We start from the raw sequence: 14,302 nt of genomic DNA, 5'->3' as shown, positions 1-14,302 counted from the left end.
AACAGACCAAAATATTTTTCCCGAGGTGCAGGGAACAGCCCAGTATGATCTATTGCCCGAGGCCAACGGCCGAGGGCAATAGATCATACTGAGCTGTTCCCTGCACCAAGGGAAAAAATTCTGGTCTATTGACTGTTTAAGCATTAAATAATTGTTTTATTACCTAATTCCTTTTTTAGTTTTTGGGGTTTACAATTTGCATATTGCAGATTGTTTTCGTGCCATGATTATGCAATATACTCAGATTTTTTTTCATCTTTTACATGCACAAAACCTGTTGCATGCCTTACAACATCTCAATTTAATATTAGTTTACACAAAGAAGGGGGAGTCTTCCACCCATTAGATTTTAAATAGTCTTTTACCTTATATAAAGCTTCAAAACTGTCGATTATTTGATACTCTGTTTTGATAGTACTAAAAACAGCGTCTATGTAAAGGAATATACATTCCCTGAGAACTGTAGAAAGGATGTAACATTAACATACCCGCGTTCTGAAATACGTTGCAGGTTCAATAGATCGCAGTCTATTGGCCGGCGGTCCAATAGATCGCAGTCTATTGACCGGCGGTCCAATAGATCGAAGTCTATTGACCGGCAGTTTAAAATAGACGCAAATATTTAATTTGTAATAAAACAACAAAATCCCTTTGATTAGGTAATAAATATATTTATCAGAGATTATGACCAGTTTAAACTTTAAATTCTGTCACATGAGGGAATAAAAATTAATTCTGTCAAAAATTATTATACCCTGACTGGCCCGTTCCATTTTGAAACAAACGGTTATCTTCTTAGATTTATTTACATAGTATTGTAAACATAAATGGATATTATATTTTCAGTCTCAATTTTAAATGATTAATCGAATATATAAACCTAAAATAAATCAGCCACGTCCGCATATGTATCGGACGGTATGAACATTTTAAAACTGAAACTTTCAAACATATGCATGATTTTACATTTAAACCGTGTAGAGTAAGTTCCAGTTCAGATCAAAACTTTGAAGTTGGGGTCAATTCTCAACAGGATCAATGTTCAACGTGTCGTGGTCAAAAGAGTTAATAAAAATCTTTCTCATACCGTTGAAAAATGACCCCGGATATAAATTTCACGATTTTGGTCTCAATTTTCAACGTTGAAAAATGACCCCCCCCCCCGGGTCAATATTCAACGTTGAAAAATGACCCCCGGGTCAATTTTCAACCCGGGTCAATATTCTTCGTTACAGGCTCATACATTTAAATTTTACTATAACAGTCATATTGTTACAATTCATAAATCAAGTAATAAGAGAGAGAGAGAGAGAGAGAGAGAGAGAGAGAGAGAGAGAGAGAGAGAGAGAGAGAGAGAGAGAGAGTTTATTATTAATATCAATTACTTTCGGAACTCCCGAGTTCCTGAATTGTAAGAATAATTATGCAGTTAGATAAGCAACAAAACAAAATATGTCTTTCATAGTTTGTTTATTTTACAGCCTATGAATTTGTGAAAACTTAACACAAAGAAAATGTTCAGTAAGACAGTCTAGAAAAAAACGGTCTGCTGTTCAAATGACTGATAAATTTATACAAGATTTTTCACTATATCTGAAGGAAAGTAAAATGTTTTAAAATATCTTATGGGGATTTCGATAGAGGATGTGAACTAAGAAGCTTTTCTCCAGTGATAAGTGATTTAACAAAGTCTGAATTCAAATAAATCCAAGACCACACATCACTGATGTTAATTAAACAGCTGTTAAAATACTAGATGGCATGTTTTGAAATAATTGGCATACTCTAAAACCTGACCTGGCCTGGCCTGGCCCCATTGGCCTGGCCTGGCCTCAAAGTTGGCCTGGCCTCACTTTTGGCCTCAAAATTGGCCTGGCCCCAAATTTTGGCCTGGCCTCAAAAATTGGCCTGGCCTCAAATTTGGCCTCTACCAAAATTTTTGGCCTCAAATTATTTTTATATTTTCTTTATATATTTGATGATTTTATTGATTTTATTGATTTTTTATTGATTTATTTTCAATGCACATTAAACATCCCACTTGGTGACTTTAGTGTCTTATAGTGATAGTTTTTTAAAAATAATAGTTACAATTGAAAATATAGTACTAACAATGCATATTTATGACTACAGGTATGTCGAGTAATCCACTCTAATAGATTTTTATTCAGTCTTTTTTTAATTCTTAATTAAGAACTTAAGAATGTGATTTTGCCCTGTCATAGTATAACCATGGCATTATTATGCAATGTACTTAGATCAAACTGCTCTCAGGATCGGACAATATCTATGTAACTCTTTTACCAACGATTTGTTTGACAAAAAAAATAAAGGAAGAGGCCATTATTTGTTCTAACTAACATCAAAGGTCACAAATGTTTTGCTTTGATGACAATTCCGCATAGGATAAAAATTGTTTCCTAAATATACAAGCAACACATGCATTAAACTCTACTCTAATCAGGAGGTGATGATAAATGACCATCACTGAGTCAAGCTATCAGAGGATGCAATGTTGCAGTCGTTCACAAATGCCATTAATTTAAATAGATCGCGTGAAATGTTAAATGACAGGAGAGGCAATGAATCTGACCCCAATGTAGCAGATTAGCGACAGAAAAGGTTGATATCGAATTTCTGCTGGAGAGAGAAATTTGGGCTTGATCGGTGTTGACAGGTAATGCAAACAAACTGCATTACACTATGATAACGATTTAATGGTATGGACCAGTTTACAAATATTTTGGATATCATTCAGGTCAGTCTCTTCTTTTAAATGGGAGATGGGGGGGGGGGGGGCTGGCGACTCTTAGTTTTATAGTTAATCGCTTTTGTATTGACATCATCTAAACTTTAACAATAGTAAGAGCAATGCTGTACATGCATGTAAAAGGTATTTTTTGTGTGTTTAGACATGGATTAGATTAATTAAACTTGAACAACGGTCACTTGTCATATTTTTTCATATGATTATTCCTTAAATATTAAAAAAGCATTGAATTTTCAATTTTAAATTAAATCAATAAAAATTCAATCTAAGTGTAAGAAAATAAGAAAAAGAAAAATTTTAAAATAAGAGGCCAAAATTTTTTGAAGAGGCCAAACTTGAGGCCAGGCCAAAATTTGAGGCCAGGCCAAAATTTGGGGCCAGGCCAATTTTGAGGCCAAAAGTGAGGCCAGGCCAACTTTGAGGCCAGGCCAATGGGGCCAGGCCAGGCCAGGTTTTAGAGTATGCCGAAATAATTATCTAAACGCATTTTCCAGAAAATGAAATAACTTAATATTTATAATTAGATTACCGGTATTGACATATATGTTCAACAGCTTAGTTACTCGCAATTCCTTTACATGCAGAGGAGTCAATTTAAATTCAGTTTATCCTCTCAAACCATTAACGTTCAATGGTACATGAGATACATAAACATATCTGCATTGAATACTAATGTCGGATGTACATGTACATGACATTCCTAGCATGGCTTTAGAGTGACCATATTGATCAGAGGCGTTCAGCAAAGTAGGTGCTCGCGAATGCCCGCAAAAATTTGTGTTGCGGGCGGAGGGATTTTTGGCGAACGGTCGCGAACACAAGCTCTGCTGAACATGCCCTGAGCAGCTTTATGTCCATATATTGCTTGGTTTGTATGCTAAGATCGAGCCTTGGTTTGAATTACAACGAAGATCAAATCTGCCTCTGTTAGACACATTAACAAAGAATTTGAAAATCGCCACCTTTTTAATCCACTTGTGCAATTTCTGCATGTAAGCATATACTACTTGTAGTATATACTCTTCTTATCTTGCTTCCTATTTAACGAGTTTTTCGTATTACCAACATTATTTCAATTACTTATATATTCTATAAGAATAGCAATATCAAATAATCAGTGCTATTTTTGTGAAATCATTTTATGGATACAACATTCACAATATATCAAAACTTTAATTCTCAATCATTAAAATATCTCGGGAGACATGAGACATGAACATCTCAATAATGAATTTGCACTGGTCCATTCAAATACAGTTATTACAATGTAAAGGGTCTGTTATTTATGAATTAAAACTAAACTCGGTTGTGACTATATTCTATCTACAGCCCCAATAAATACAAAAGAAATCTCACGCTTTGTTTCACCTGCAATAACCAAAGGGCAACGGGAGGCAGTGAAGCTTATACGGTGTAGACTCTACAGAGGAAAAATAAATGTCCATCCCAATGTATTTTATACGTAGATATATGGAGTTTGTGTGTAGGGCTGGGTTTTTTAAAATTCATTTTTCATCGATCTTTAACGCTTTTTAAAATTGCCCAAAAATATCAAGTCGTGATATATTAATGTTATGTTCGTAATTTAATTTCATAAAAGGGTGGGTGGTAATTGGCATCTTCAATAAGATGATTTTCTTGATGAATCATATCAGCGATTTAAAGTAAACAAAACCCATCACCAAGTTTCAATACAGGGTGTTTCGCGTATCTCATGGGAAACGATAAAAACAGGTCTGCTTATAGAGCAGTTTAAATCACGAAATTCTGGGGTACATGCATTCATGGCTGATCTGAGAGTAGAAATGTCGTCTGAGAAAGAGAGGATTAAAAAGGACAAGGCGAAATCAGCCAGTGAGGAGGGGGCGGGTGTCAGCTATGGGGCAGTACTGACCCTCCTGGCGGGGACTGCGGTGTTAGCCGCGGCCGTGTACTACCCTAACTCTGTGATTGTCGGGGAGCTCCGTACTCTGGTAGAGAAGATAGAAAATCAAACTAAGCCCACAGGTATGCCAGATTTCTTCTTTTCTTGGTGTTAATATTTAATCGATTTTACACTATTATCGCTACCATTGCTTTAAAGTAAACTTGCGGAACGATTGCCAAATTTACATCGAAATTTGTCATCAAGATTTAATTAACCATTCTCAATTAATGTTTCCCAAACCATGCTCATCACTCGTCAATCAATACAGATATAAAAGACACTATATAGGAGCTTTATACTCCGTTTAAAGTTTGATTGTTTCTTACATCATTTTCTAAGAAAATATTTGTTTGAGTGCATTAATACACATGTTGAAAATACGCGGTGTACTATATAGTTACGACATACCATTGAATACCACACCCTCTCTAACCACACACACCCTGACAGACGGCAGGACGCTGCCTTCTTGTCAACAGCGTAATGTTCTTAGCTTTGACTTTTCTTTCAAAAATCCAAAAATCAACATCTTCGCTAGCCGGAGGTTAACTTTCCACTCTGCTCCTCTACAATAGCCGGGTGGATCTTGTAGTAGAGCGGAGTGGATCATAAAACCTAGTGGCGTCAGAAGCAAACTGAAAGTGTGGGGGCTTAAATTATAAAAAATCTTGACAAGCCAAAAAAAAATATATGGTTTATGCCTAATTGCCTAATTTGGCTAAGCACCCCCCCCCCCCCCCCCCGCCCCGGTTTCGACGCCTATACTTGGCTAGCGAAAATACAAGGACCCGTCATATTTTTGTGATTAAATACATAAAAAAATGAAATGTTTTTAAAATGTGTCTGTATATCATGTTGATAGTTGAAATTTTAAGCGTGAATTTGTTTTTCCCATAACATTTTCTCTATATCAACTCTTCCCCAGGGAATTTAGCTGTGTAGCTAACCTTTTCTAAGGGGATATTGACTGCTATTGCTGAAACCATAAATGTCATGCCTGCGAAACAAGAACAATGCCTTATGAAATTCTTATAAGGGGGTCAATACATGTACCGTACAAATTACTTATAATGAAAAATTAATTTATAATTTTATGTTTACATGTATATAAAATGTTTTTAAAAAAATATTTCCCTGTGTACTACACCCTACTACACCGACTCTAATTGAGGCATTGGTCTTGGATTACGGTAATGACATTGCATTCCTTGGAACTCACTCCCAGTCTGATACATTGTACAAAACGTGCAGTTTTGTCCGTAAAACGCAATGTTAACTTTCATAAATTCAAAGACTCCGATAGCTTTAATAAACCCTTGTACCACTTTATCTTAGAGCATCCGACTCCCCGGGACTGCTACGATATCAGGGCACAGAATCCGAATTCTACATCAGGATTGTACACGGTGTACCCTGGGGCCATCAGGAGGGGACTGGACGTGTTGTGTGACATGGACGTAGACGAGGGAGGGTGGCTGGTGAGCAAACTTGTCTTATTTTCATATTAACTTGCACTGTATTGGTAAAAAAAATATGCAATTCTATATTATCGTTTTACAGATTTGATACTGAATTTTTCTGAGGCAATGTATTCGTGTAAAGCAATTTTTTGTTCAGTGCGATGTTTTTAGCATTGTGGTTGTCCTTGACAGGTCATACAGAAGAGGTCGGACGGGTCCCTGGACTTTTTCCGGGACTGGACAGAGTACCAGTTTGGGTTTAGCAATCAGCTCCGAGAACTCTGGCTAGGTTAGCTTCAGGTGACAACTGACGGTTAGCGGAGACTACACCGGTATATGTCAGCTCGTGTGCTGACTCAGACCCCTAACATGTTGATACCCGTGGGCCAGATTAAGATTAAATGATGCTCAGTTATGCGTCGAATTCTTGCATGCATTACTTTTTTGTACAAGGTGAAATTCGGCGTAAGCGCTGGCATTAAATGGGCAGCAGATCTTTATACATATGTTCTTATCAGACAACTTGTTTGCATCTCTAGTAAAACAAGAATTGTCCTCTAACTTTCACTGTTGAGAATTTTGTCAGATCGTTGAAATTATTGCCGGGTTACAAGTTGTTATTTATAACCTTTTTACACTGACCATGTAAATTCAAAGTATACATACAATAAGAACCAAAAGAACGTTTAGAAATTTCATATGAGTATAGAAATTTACTTTACTCAGTATTCCAATTAAATTAAAAAAAATCGAGAGATAATGTTGCGCCATTCTGATAACGTACACGTTGTAACTAGAGTTGGGGAAAAAATCTTTATAGGTTACCTTTATTATTGCTATTTGCTAGACCTAAATTTATTTTGAAATGCAGATTTGGACTTTTTTTCAAATATTCTGAAACCACAACAGATTGTTGGTATTTTTTGTAAATCACAAGTGATGTTCTGATTTTTCAAGATGTGACAAAACTGTTGCTAAGGACGAGATTTTTACAATCGTCCAACATTGATTGTAACACCTAAGATTAAAAATATTTTGATAATTAGAATGCATATTGTTATTGTCTTAATCAACGTACCATTACACGAGACCGTCCGAATCTGGATTTATAAGTTTTGTCAAGATTTCTATAAGAATTGCTCAAAATGTAAATTCAATCCATTTTAGTTGAAATACATGTATACATCACACGTAAAAATTGAATCCGTCGAATTCTATAAATACAAAGAGAAAAGATACACTCTCTTAGTTTGTATATGTAAACATATTATTCGGATGTTTGAATAGTTTTTCTTGTTCTTTGAAGGTAACGAGTATCTACATTTGTTGACGAGCCAGTCTATGTATGAGTTAAGGGTGGATATGACAGACTTCGAAGGAGAGAGTCGCTTTGCGAAGTACAAACTTTTCCAGGTGGGGAGTCGGGATACAAAGTTCCGGTTGACAGTCGGCGGATATTCCGGGACAGCGGGTACGTAAAGCACATCTCGTGATACAAAAAACGATCGCATGAATTTAGTTACATGTTGGACTATATGTTACAAATACGCAGCCAAATCCTCTCCGCACATACAATGTTTACATGGACAGGTTAGATTTTAAATTTCAAATAAGAACATGTTCGCTTTGAAATATTATTCTTTGAGGCCACACACCACTTTTCATAAAACAAAAAATAGATTGAAATTTAAATCTTCGTCAACCTATACAGTACAAATTTACAAATATTTTTTCTAGCTGGGTATATTGTAGATATTTAAAGTCCAGTCTATATTGCCAATTTTCCCCTATCTGCAAAGTACCAAATACTGGTGGTTTAGGTTACCTTTCATTCATTAGAAGTACCTAATCATTTATTAGCAAGATTAATCCGTCTATCAATATGTTGAATACCGGCATACGGTCGGTGCATGTTGCAGACCAAGTTTTAATTAGTTGATGTCAACAAAAACCAATAAGGTTACAGTATTGGACAAATAAATCATATATAATTGTGTACATATATGTGCAATTATTTTCATTGGTTTTGTTGATGATAATTATGCCTGTTGTTGGTAATGTTGTTGTCGTTGATGATGATGATAGTTATTGTTGTTTTTGCAAAAACCGGTAAGATACATGTAATAGGATAAGATAGTTATTGTTGTTTTTGCAAAAAATCGGTTAGATACGGATAATAAGATGGGATAGTTACTGTTGTTTTTGCAAAAAACCAGTAAGATACATGTAGGATCCTTAATAGATACATTTTATGTTGTGTCTGCTGTAGGTGATTCGTTGTCCCCACACAATGGGATGCTGTTCTCAACCAAGGACGTGGACAACGACCAGGCCAGTGGTCAGTGCGCGGCCTCATTCAAAGGGGGGTTCTGGTACAGCAACTGTCACACGGCCAACCCCAACGGACAGTACCTCAAGGGGGAACACGAAAGCATGGCGGACGGTGTCAACTGGAAAACATGGCGCGGCTACAAATACTCAATACAGACCATTACCATGATGATTAAACCATTGTAGTTCATTGTCGAATGGTTCTCTTGTTATTTCTGAAGACCAATTCGAATAGATGGAATTCAGAGTAAAAGGAGTACTTCCACGGTTTTCATCAGTGTTTGAAGCGTCCAATTGATCTCGTCCTGTTATACGTGGTTCTCCTGATGGAAATTTACCCTGTCTGCGTTTTACCGTGAATAGGACTTAAACCATGTCCAGTCAACTCCTGCTTTACATAACTTTATCCTTTTACATAACATCTCCTTTATCAACTAGCATTTACACAATGAAACGCGCCTTTTTCATTAAACCCCATTCTTTCTTGTTTAAAGAAATGTTAAATTGTGTTCCGCTACAGTACCATTAAACCACCGGTACACTTAGTGACAAGCACGACCCTCTATAGTTGGACTTATGATACCGGTATTATATCCTGACGGAATCTGCATTTTTGTCGCGTATTTTCGTGAGATTGCGAACTAGCTTTTGCCTACTTGTTTTATAAAATATAAATACTAGAAGTGACCCCCATCCCCCCCCCAAAAAAACAATAAAAAACCACAAGTTATATGTAAGTATAATGACCACGTTCGGTTCATGTTTGCAATGATACAATGGGATTTAAAGTATAAAAGTTGTATCGTGTGCTACAGACAGCACACCCAACAATGACGATTTTTTGGTACGAATTAGAGGTAATTGTTGGGATGAACGTACTGTATAAAAACAACTTTGTTTACAACTTAAGCAATACCACCGCTTCCCACAACCTTCTGGCAAGACCAATCAGAGCGACTGCGCACCAAAAAGTAGCTGCTGGTCTGTAGCTCCCGATCTGAAAATCTGAGAATACTCGGAGGATGACAGGTCGTCCATCCGAATTTTTTCAGACCGGGAGCTACAGACCTGCAGCTAATCTACATGAAATGTTTCTTGACTTCCTCGATATAATTTGAATCGAGATAATATACATATCGACAAAGTAGCTGACCTGTTGACATTTTTACCTAAAGGGGCATGTACATGACCAACGTATATTTTATGTAGAGTTATGTCACAGCAATACTACGCTGTAAAGATTGTAATCGAACAGTTTTGTCATGCATGTAGACGTAGTTACATCATGAAATGATCTGACCTTTTGACCTGAAAATCGATTGCGGTCATCGAATCGCCATGATCAACCTGTATTTTAGGGTTGATGTTACTCTTGTAAAACCCCAAGAATATTATCTGCTTGGACCGACAGTATTTGCAAAAAAAAAAAAAGGAAAAGCATGTACCCTTTTATTCAATGTGCGAAATTCTGCCCCCCCCCCCCCCCACACACACACAATATAAAAAAAATACAAGTACAATTATATAAGTCCATACCCTGGACCTTCTATAATACTAGTAAAGTACTTGTCGTCTGCTTATAACAGTAGTATACTTGTGTGTTGGGTTCGGTACAAAATAAGCATACTATGGCTATCTAAATTTGACTTTCGAAAATTTTGCGCTATAGCGGTATTTCCTAAAACACACACACACACACACACATACTCGTAAAGACATGAAACTCACTACACATGACTTTTCACCAGAAAGTCACTACACTATTTTCTAAGGGTCGTGAAGAAAAAATTTGAGCAAATTTATAAAAGACTGTCTACTCTTATTAGCCTAGGGGGCTGATAATTCGTAAATTCATTATATTAAAAATTTGGGTTTTCCCCTGAACTCCACTACATCAGACCACATGACCCACCAGTTAGACACACATGATTCTCACTACAATGTCAGGTTTGAAATACACACATGAAACTGACTACTTTCATTAATTTTACTTATTTATCCCATCTTCTCATTATCAAATGATTTGATACACCATACATTCTTTATACAGTTTCTAAAGAATAACAGCACACAAGTTTTGTGAATTATAGTGGATTTTAAATAACGTATGTGGCAACGCACTTTGAGAAAAGTACACACTTAAAAAAAATAAAACGCGTTAAACTTAGGACTAAGCTAACGCAGTTTGAAAAAAAAAATTCAAAGTGCGTTATGAAGGAACTTCAGCATTTTTTATTATCGAAACACTTAACGCACTTTAAAAAAAATATGTTTAAATAGAAAAATCTGGAATTGAATTTTTAATTTGCTGATTGTATGATGAATTATTGTTAACACTAGTAAATCTCATTAACCGTCTTTGAGAACGGGGGTGGGTGTGGGTTAACCAATCATACAGGTCAATTACCAGTGCATCATTTACTAGTAATTGATTTCAGGAAGAAGATTACCTACCCCTTATCTTTCTATCCAAAACGTATGATATTCAGCAACTTGAAGTAAACGTTTCTGACATAGCCCAATGTATCAGATAAGAAGTACATTAAATTTGCTGCATAGACAAAAAAGGAAAAAGGCAATTGCTACGCAATGCAGTTTATGTCATATTTGGATAATTTAAAACTCCTGATTTGTTCTTGTGTAAATTGTCAAACTACGTAAGCTTATGAGAAAAAAATTGTAATCGAGAAACTGTTTATAAAGTAAGCAGAGAATGCATTGGATTCTTTTTTTTTTTAAATATATCAAACCAAGGTTAAAACAATCAGTTATTGTATGTCAATAAAAGTATCAATTATTTGGACCAAATCCTGAACAGTTTTTTATAATATCGACGATATCAACGCACTTTGAAAAAATAAATAAAAGCGCGTTTAACTGGTTCCAAAATTACTAGTAACACACTTTGAATTTTTTTCAAAGTGCGAAATATTTCAAAGTGCATGTAACAAACCTATAAATCTTTGAATAAACCCAGTTATTTGTTTTTCAATTATTTTTTTGATTTTTGAATAGCTAAAACCGAATGTTGTTATTAGAACAACTAATGGACCGTGGCAGTTTAGTTATTGAAAGAGAAAAACTATCACAGGCCCCTTCTACCTACATGTACATGTATATCACACGCATATACAAGCATCCATCATCTTTCATTTTCAGCCAAAGCTGTATAGTTATTTAAAGACAGAATGACGGCACAACTTCTGAGTAGAGCACTAGTTTTAATGGTGAAATTACAGATTATGATATAAAAATTCATGCAATTATTCACACCAAAATGCTCAATCACATTATTTATTTCTACATAATATTGCAAGGCATATACAAAAACAAGATCATGCATTAGCTAAGCTTATTTCATGCTAGGATCTAGAGGGAGGTCAGGGGGGTCTGAACTCCTCCCCCCTTGCAAAATTAAAATTTCTTTAAATTACATTATAAAATTACCAAAAATATGCCTCGGACCCCCCCCCCCCCCCCCCCGACAAACTGAAATAACCGTCCGACCCCCCTGAAATTCTTTTTGGATCTACGCATGTATTTTTGGACGTAGTGATGTTGGTACATTAAATAAAAATGAATATCAATGATTATGAAAGTAATTAAGACATTACATTAGACTCTGACATTTTATTGAGTATTACTAAAACATTTAAATATTAATATGAACAAGGCAATATGATCGTTTAGGAACATTAAAACAGCAAAATATGTACATTGTATAACCCAACTTTCAATGCTACTGAATTTACACGTACATGTACACGTAAAAAAGTGTATTAATTCTCTCATATCTTCATTTTTGGGAGAATACATGAAAACCACACGATCAATAAAAATGTACCAGAGTTTCATTACCATTTCTAAACCAGTATTGATTAAAGCATTATTCATGGCGTAGATTTTTTCCGTTGACACTATTGGTCCTCAATCGTCTATCTAGGAAGTTAAACTATGTCTGAACACTGGTGCTGCAACAAAAAAAATACTTGTCAAAATATAAATTCTGAGAATGTGTTTCATCTCTGTAAAGCACTTTAAATTCACACACTATCTCCCTCTCTATCTATTTTAACTTTTCCCTATCTCTCAATTTTTTTTTAATGCCTTATCTCAGTTTCATGCTGTTATCCCTTTCTTACACACATCTAGTGACATTCAGGAAAAGTGTATCAATGATGAATTAACTTCATATTGATGAAAACTAAAAGCAGTTTTCTCTGTATTTTCTTTCTCTTTTTTTTTATTTCTCCCCTCTCTCTTCATCTCTCTTTATTTCTCTCTCTCTGTCTCTCTCTCTCTCATGCTTATTTCTTTTTAAGAAATAACATTTAATTTATACATTTACCTTAATATGTATAATCTTAGACAATGGCTTTTCCATGTGAGACAAACACTTTTCTCAGGAAACCTCATTTACCTTGGATATTTTTCCTGAAAGCATAAGACAACAATAAACATAAAAAAACATTTTGTTTACTTTGTTTTACTCTTTATAAAAAAAGGTTATGTTTTTGTTATACAAGGAAGTTTTTAGAAATGTATAATTGACCTTTATAAAAGTGTTCAAATATTGCTGCTGTTGTTATGTTCTACATGATCTCTCTCTCTCTCTCTCTCTCTCTCTCTCTCTCACTCATTTGAACACATTTCTTAATAAATCCTCTCACTCCCTCTCTACCTTCTGCAAAATGTCTTTGTCTCTAACTTTATTTAAATTTCACTGACTCTCTCTCTCTCTCTCTCTCTCTCTCTCTCTCTCTCTCTCTCTAATTGCCATCACATTTAGTTATTTACATACATGAAGTGACATTCAGGTAAAGTATCTCAATAGAACAAACACCCTTGATTTAAACAAAATGTTTTAATAAGTCCTCTAAATTCCTCTCTTTCTTCCGCTTTGATTTCTTTATCTTTAACTTATTATCTATCAACTTCTTTCTCTCTTTTAAATGAACATTACTTTTCATTATTTACACACACATAGTGAAATTCAGGTAAAGTATCTCAATAAATAAAAAAGAAATGACCTCCTTTCAAGAAAAGGCTGTAAAAAGGCCTCTAACTTCCTCTCTCCCTTTCAATCTAATTATTTTATCTCTTAATTTCTATCAATTTCTCTGACTTTTTCAAACAGACATCACATTTCGTTATTTACACCCATGTAGTGACATCCAGATCAAATATCTAAATTGAAAAACATGTTTTACTTAAACAAAATGTTAATAATTCCTCTCTCTTCCTCTCTCCCTTTTGATATAATTCCTTTACATCTAACTTAGTCTCTCTCTCTCTCTCTCTCTCTCTCTCTCTCTCTCTCTCTCTCTCTCTCTCTCTCTCAAATTGACATCACATTTAGTTATTTACACTCATGTAGTGACATTCAGGTAAAGTATCTAAATAGAAAAATTACTTCATTTATACAAAACAGTTGTATTAAGTCTCATTTACTATCTTTCCTCCACTCTGATTTCTTTATCTTATATTTCCTCTCTCTCTCTCTCTTTCTCTCTCTCTCTTCTCTCCCTCTCTCATCTCTCTCTCTCTCTCTCTCTCTCTCTCTCTCTCATATTAACATCACATTTAGTAATTTACACTCATGTAGTGATATTCAGGCAAAAAAATTCAAAAGAAAAAATTGCTTCATTTGAACAAAAAGTTTTAATACTTCCTCTATCTTTCTCTTTCTCTGCCGAACTGATTTCTTTCTCTCTTATTTTCTATTAAATTCTCTCTCTATTTTCCAATTGACATTACATTTAGTTATAAAACACACATGTACTGATGACATTCAGTAAAAGGATCTCAATTAAC

The 14,302-nt window shown here is 35.1% G+C and overlaps 1 protein-coding gene across 1 annotated transcript; it reads left to right on the top strand.

Annotated features, from left to right (window-relative positions):
* Window positions 1–4,486: 4,486 nt before the first annotated feature.
* On the top strand, window positions 4,487–8,679 carry LOC128155430 (ficolin-2-like). The gene is made up of 5 exons (XM_052817130.1): window positions 4,487–4,777; window positions 6,033–6,175; window positions 6,350–6,446; window positions 7,464–7,628; window positions 8,427–8,679. The coding sequence occupies exons 1-5, from the start codon at window positions 4,555–4,557 to the stop codon at window positions 8,672–8,674; spliced, it is 876 nt and encodes a 291-aa protein (XP_052673090.1). The 5' UTR covers window positions 4,487–4,554; the 3' UTR covers window positions 8,675–8,679.
* The last annotated feature ends 5,623 nt before the right edge of the window (window positions 8,680–14,302 follow it).

Source organism: Crassostrea angulata, chromosome 7 (assembly GCF_025612915.1).
Source record: "Crassostrea angulata isolate pt1a10 chromosome 7, ASM2561291v2, whole genome shotgun sequence".
NCBI classification, from domain to species: Eukaryota; Metazoa; Mollusca; class Bivalvia; order Ostreida; family Ostreidae; genus Magallana; species Magallana angulata.
Note: the sequence above shows the minus strand (reverse complement) of the source record. Positions and strands in the feature narration are given on the sequence as shown.

Coding starts and splice junctions, on each gene's coding strand:
- LOC128155430 (XM_052817130.1), top strand. CDS start 4,555: ATGGCTGATCTGAGAGTAGAAATGTCGTCTGAGAAAGAGAGGATTAAA. Junction 4,778..6,032: donor AAATCAAACTAAGCCCACAG/GTATGCCAGATT, acceptor ACTTTATCTTAG/AGCATCCGACTCCCCGGGAC. Junction 6,176..6,349: donor TAGACGAGGGAGGGTGGCTG/GTGAGCAAACTT, acceptor TGTCCTTGACAG/GTCATACAGAAGAGGTCGGA.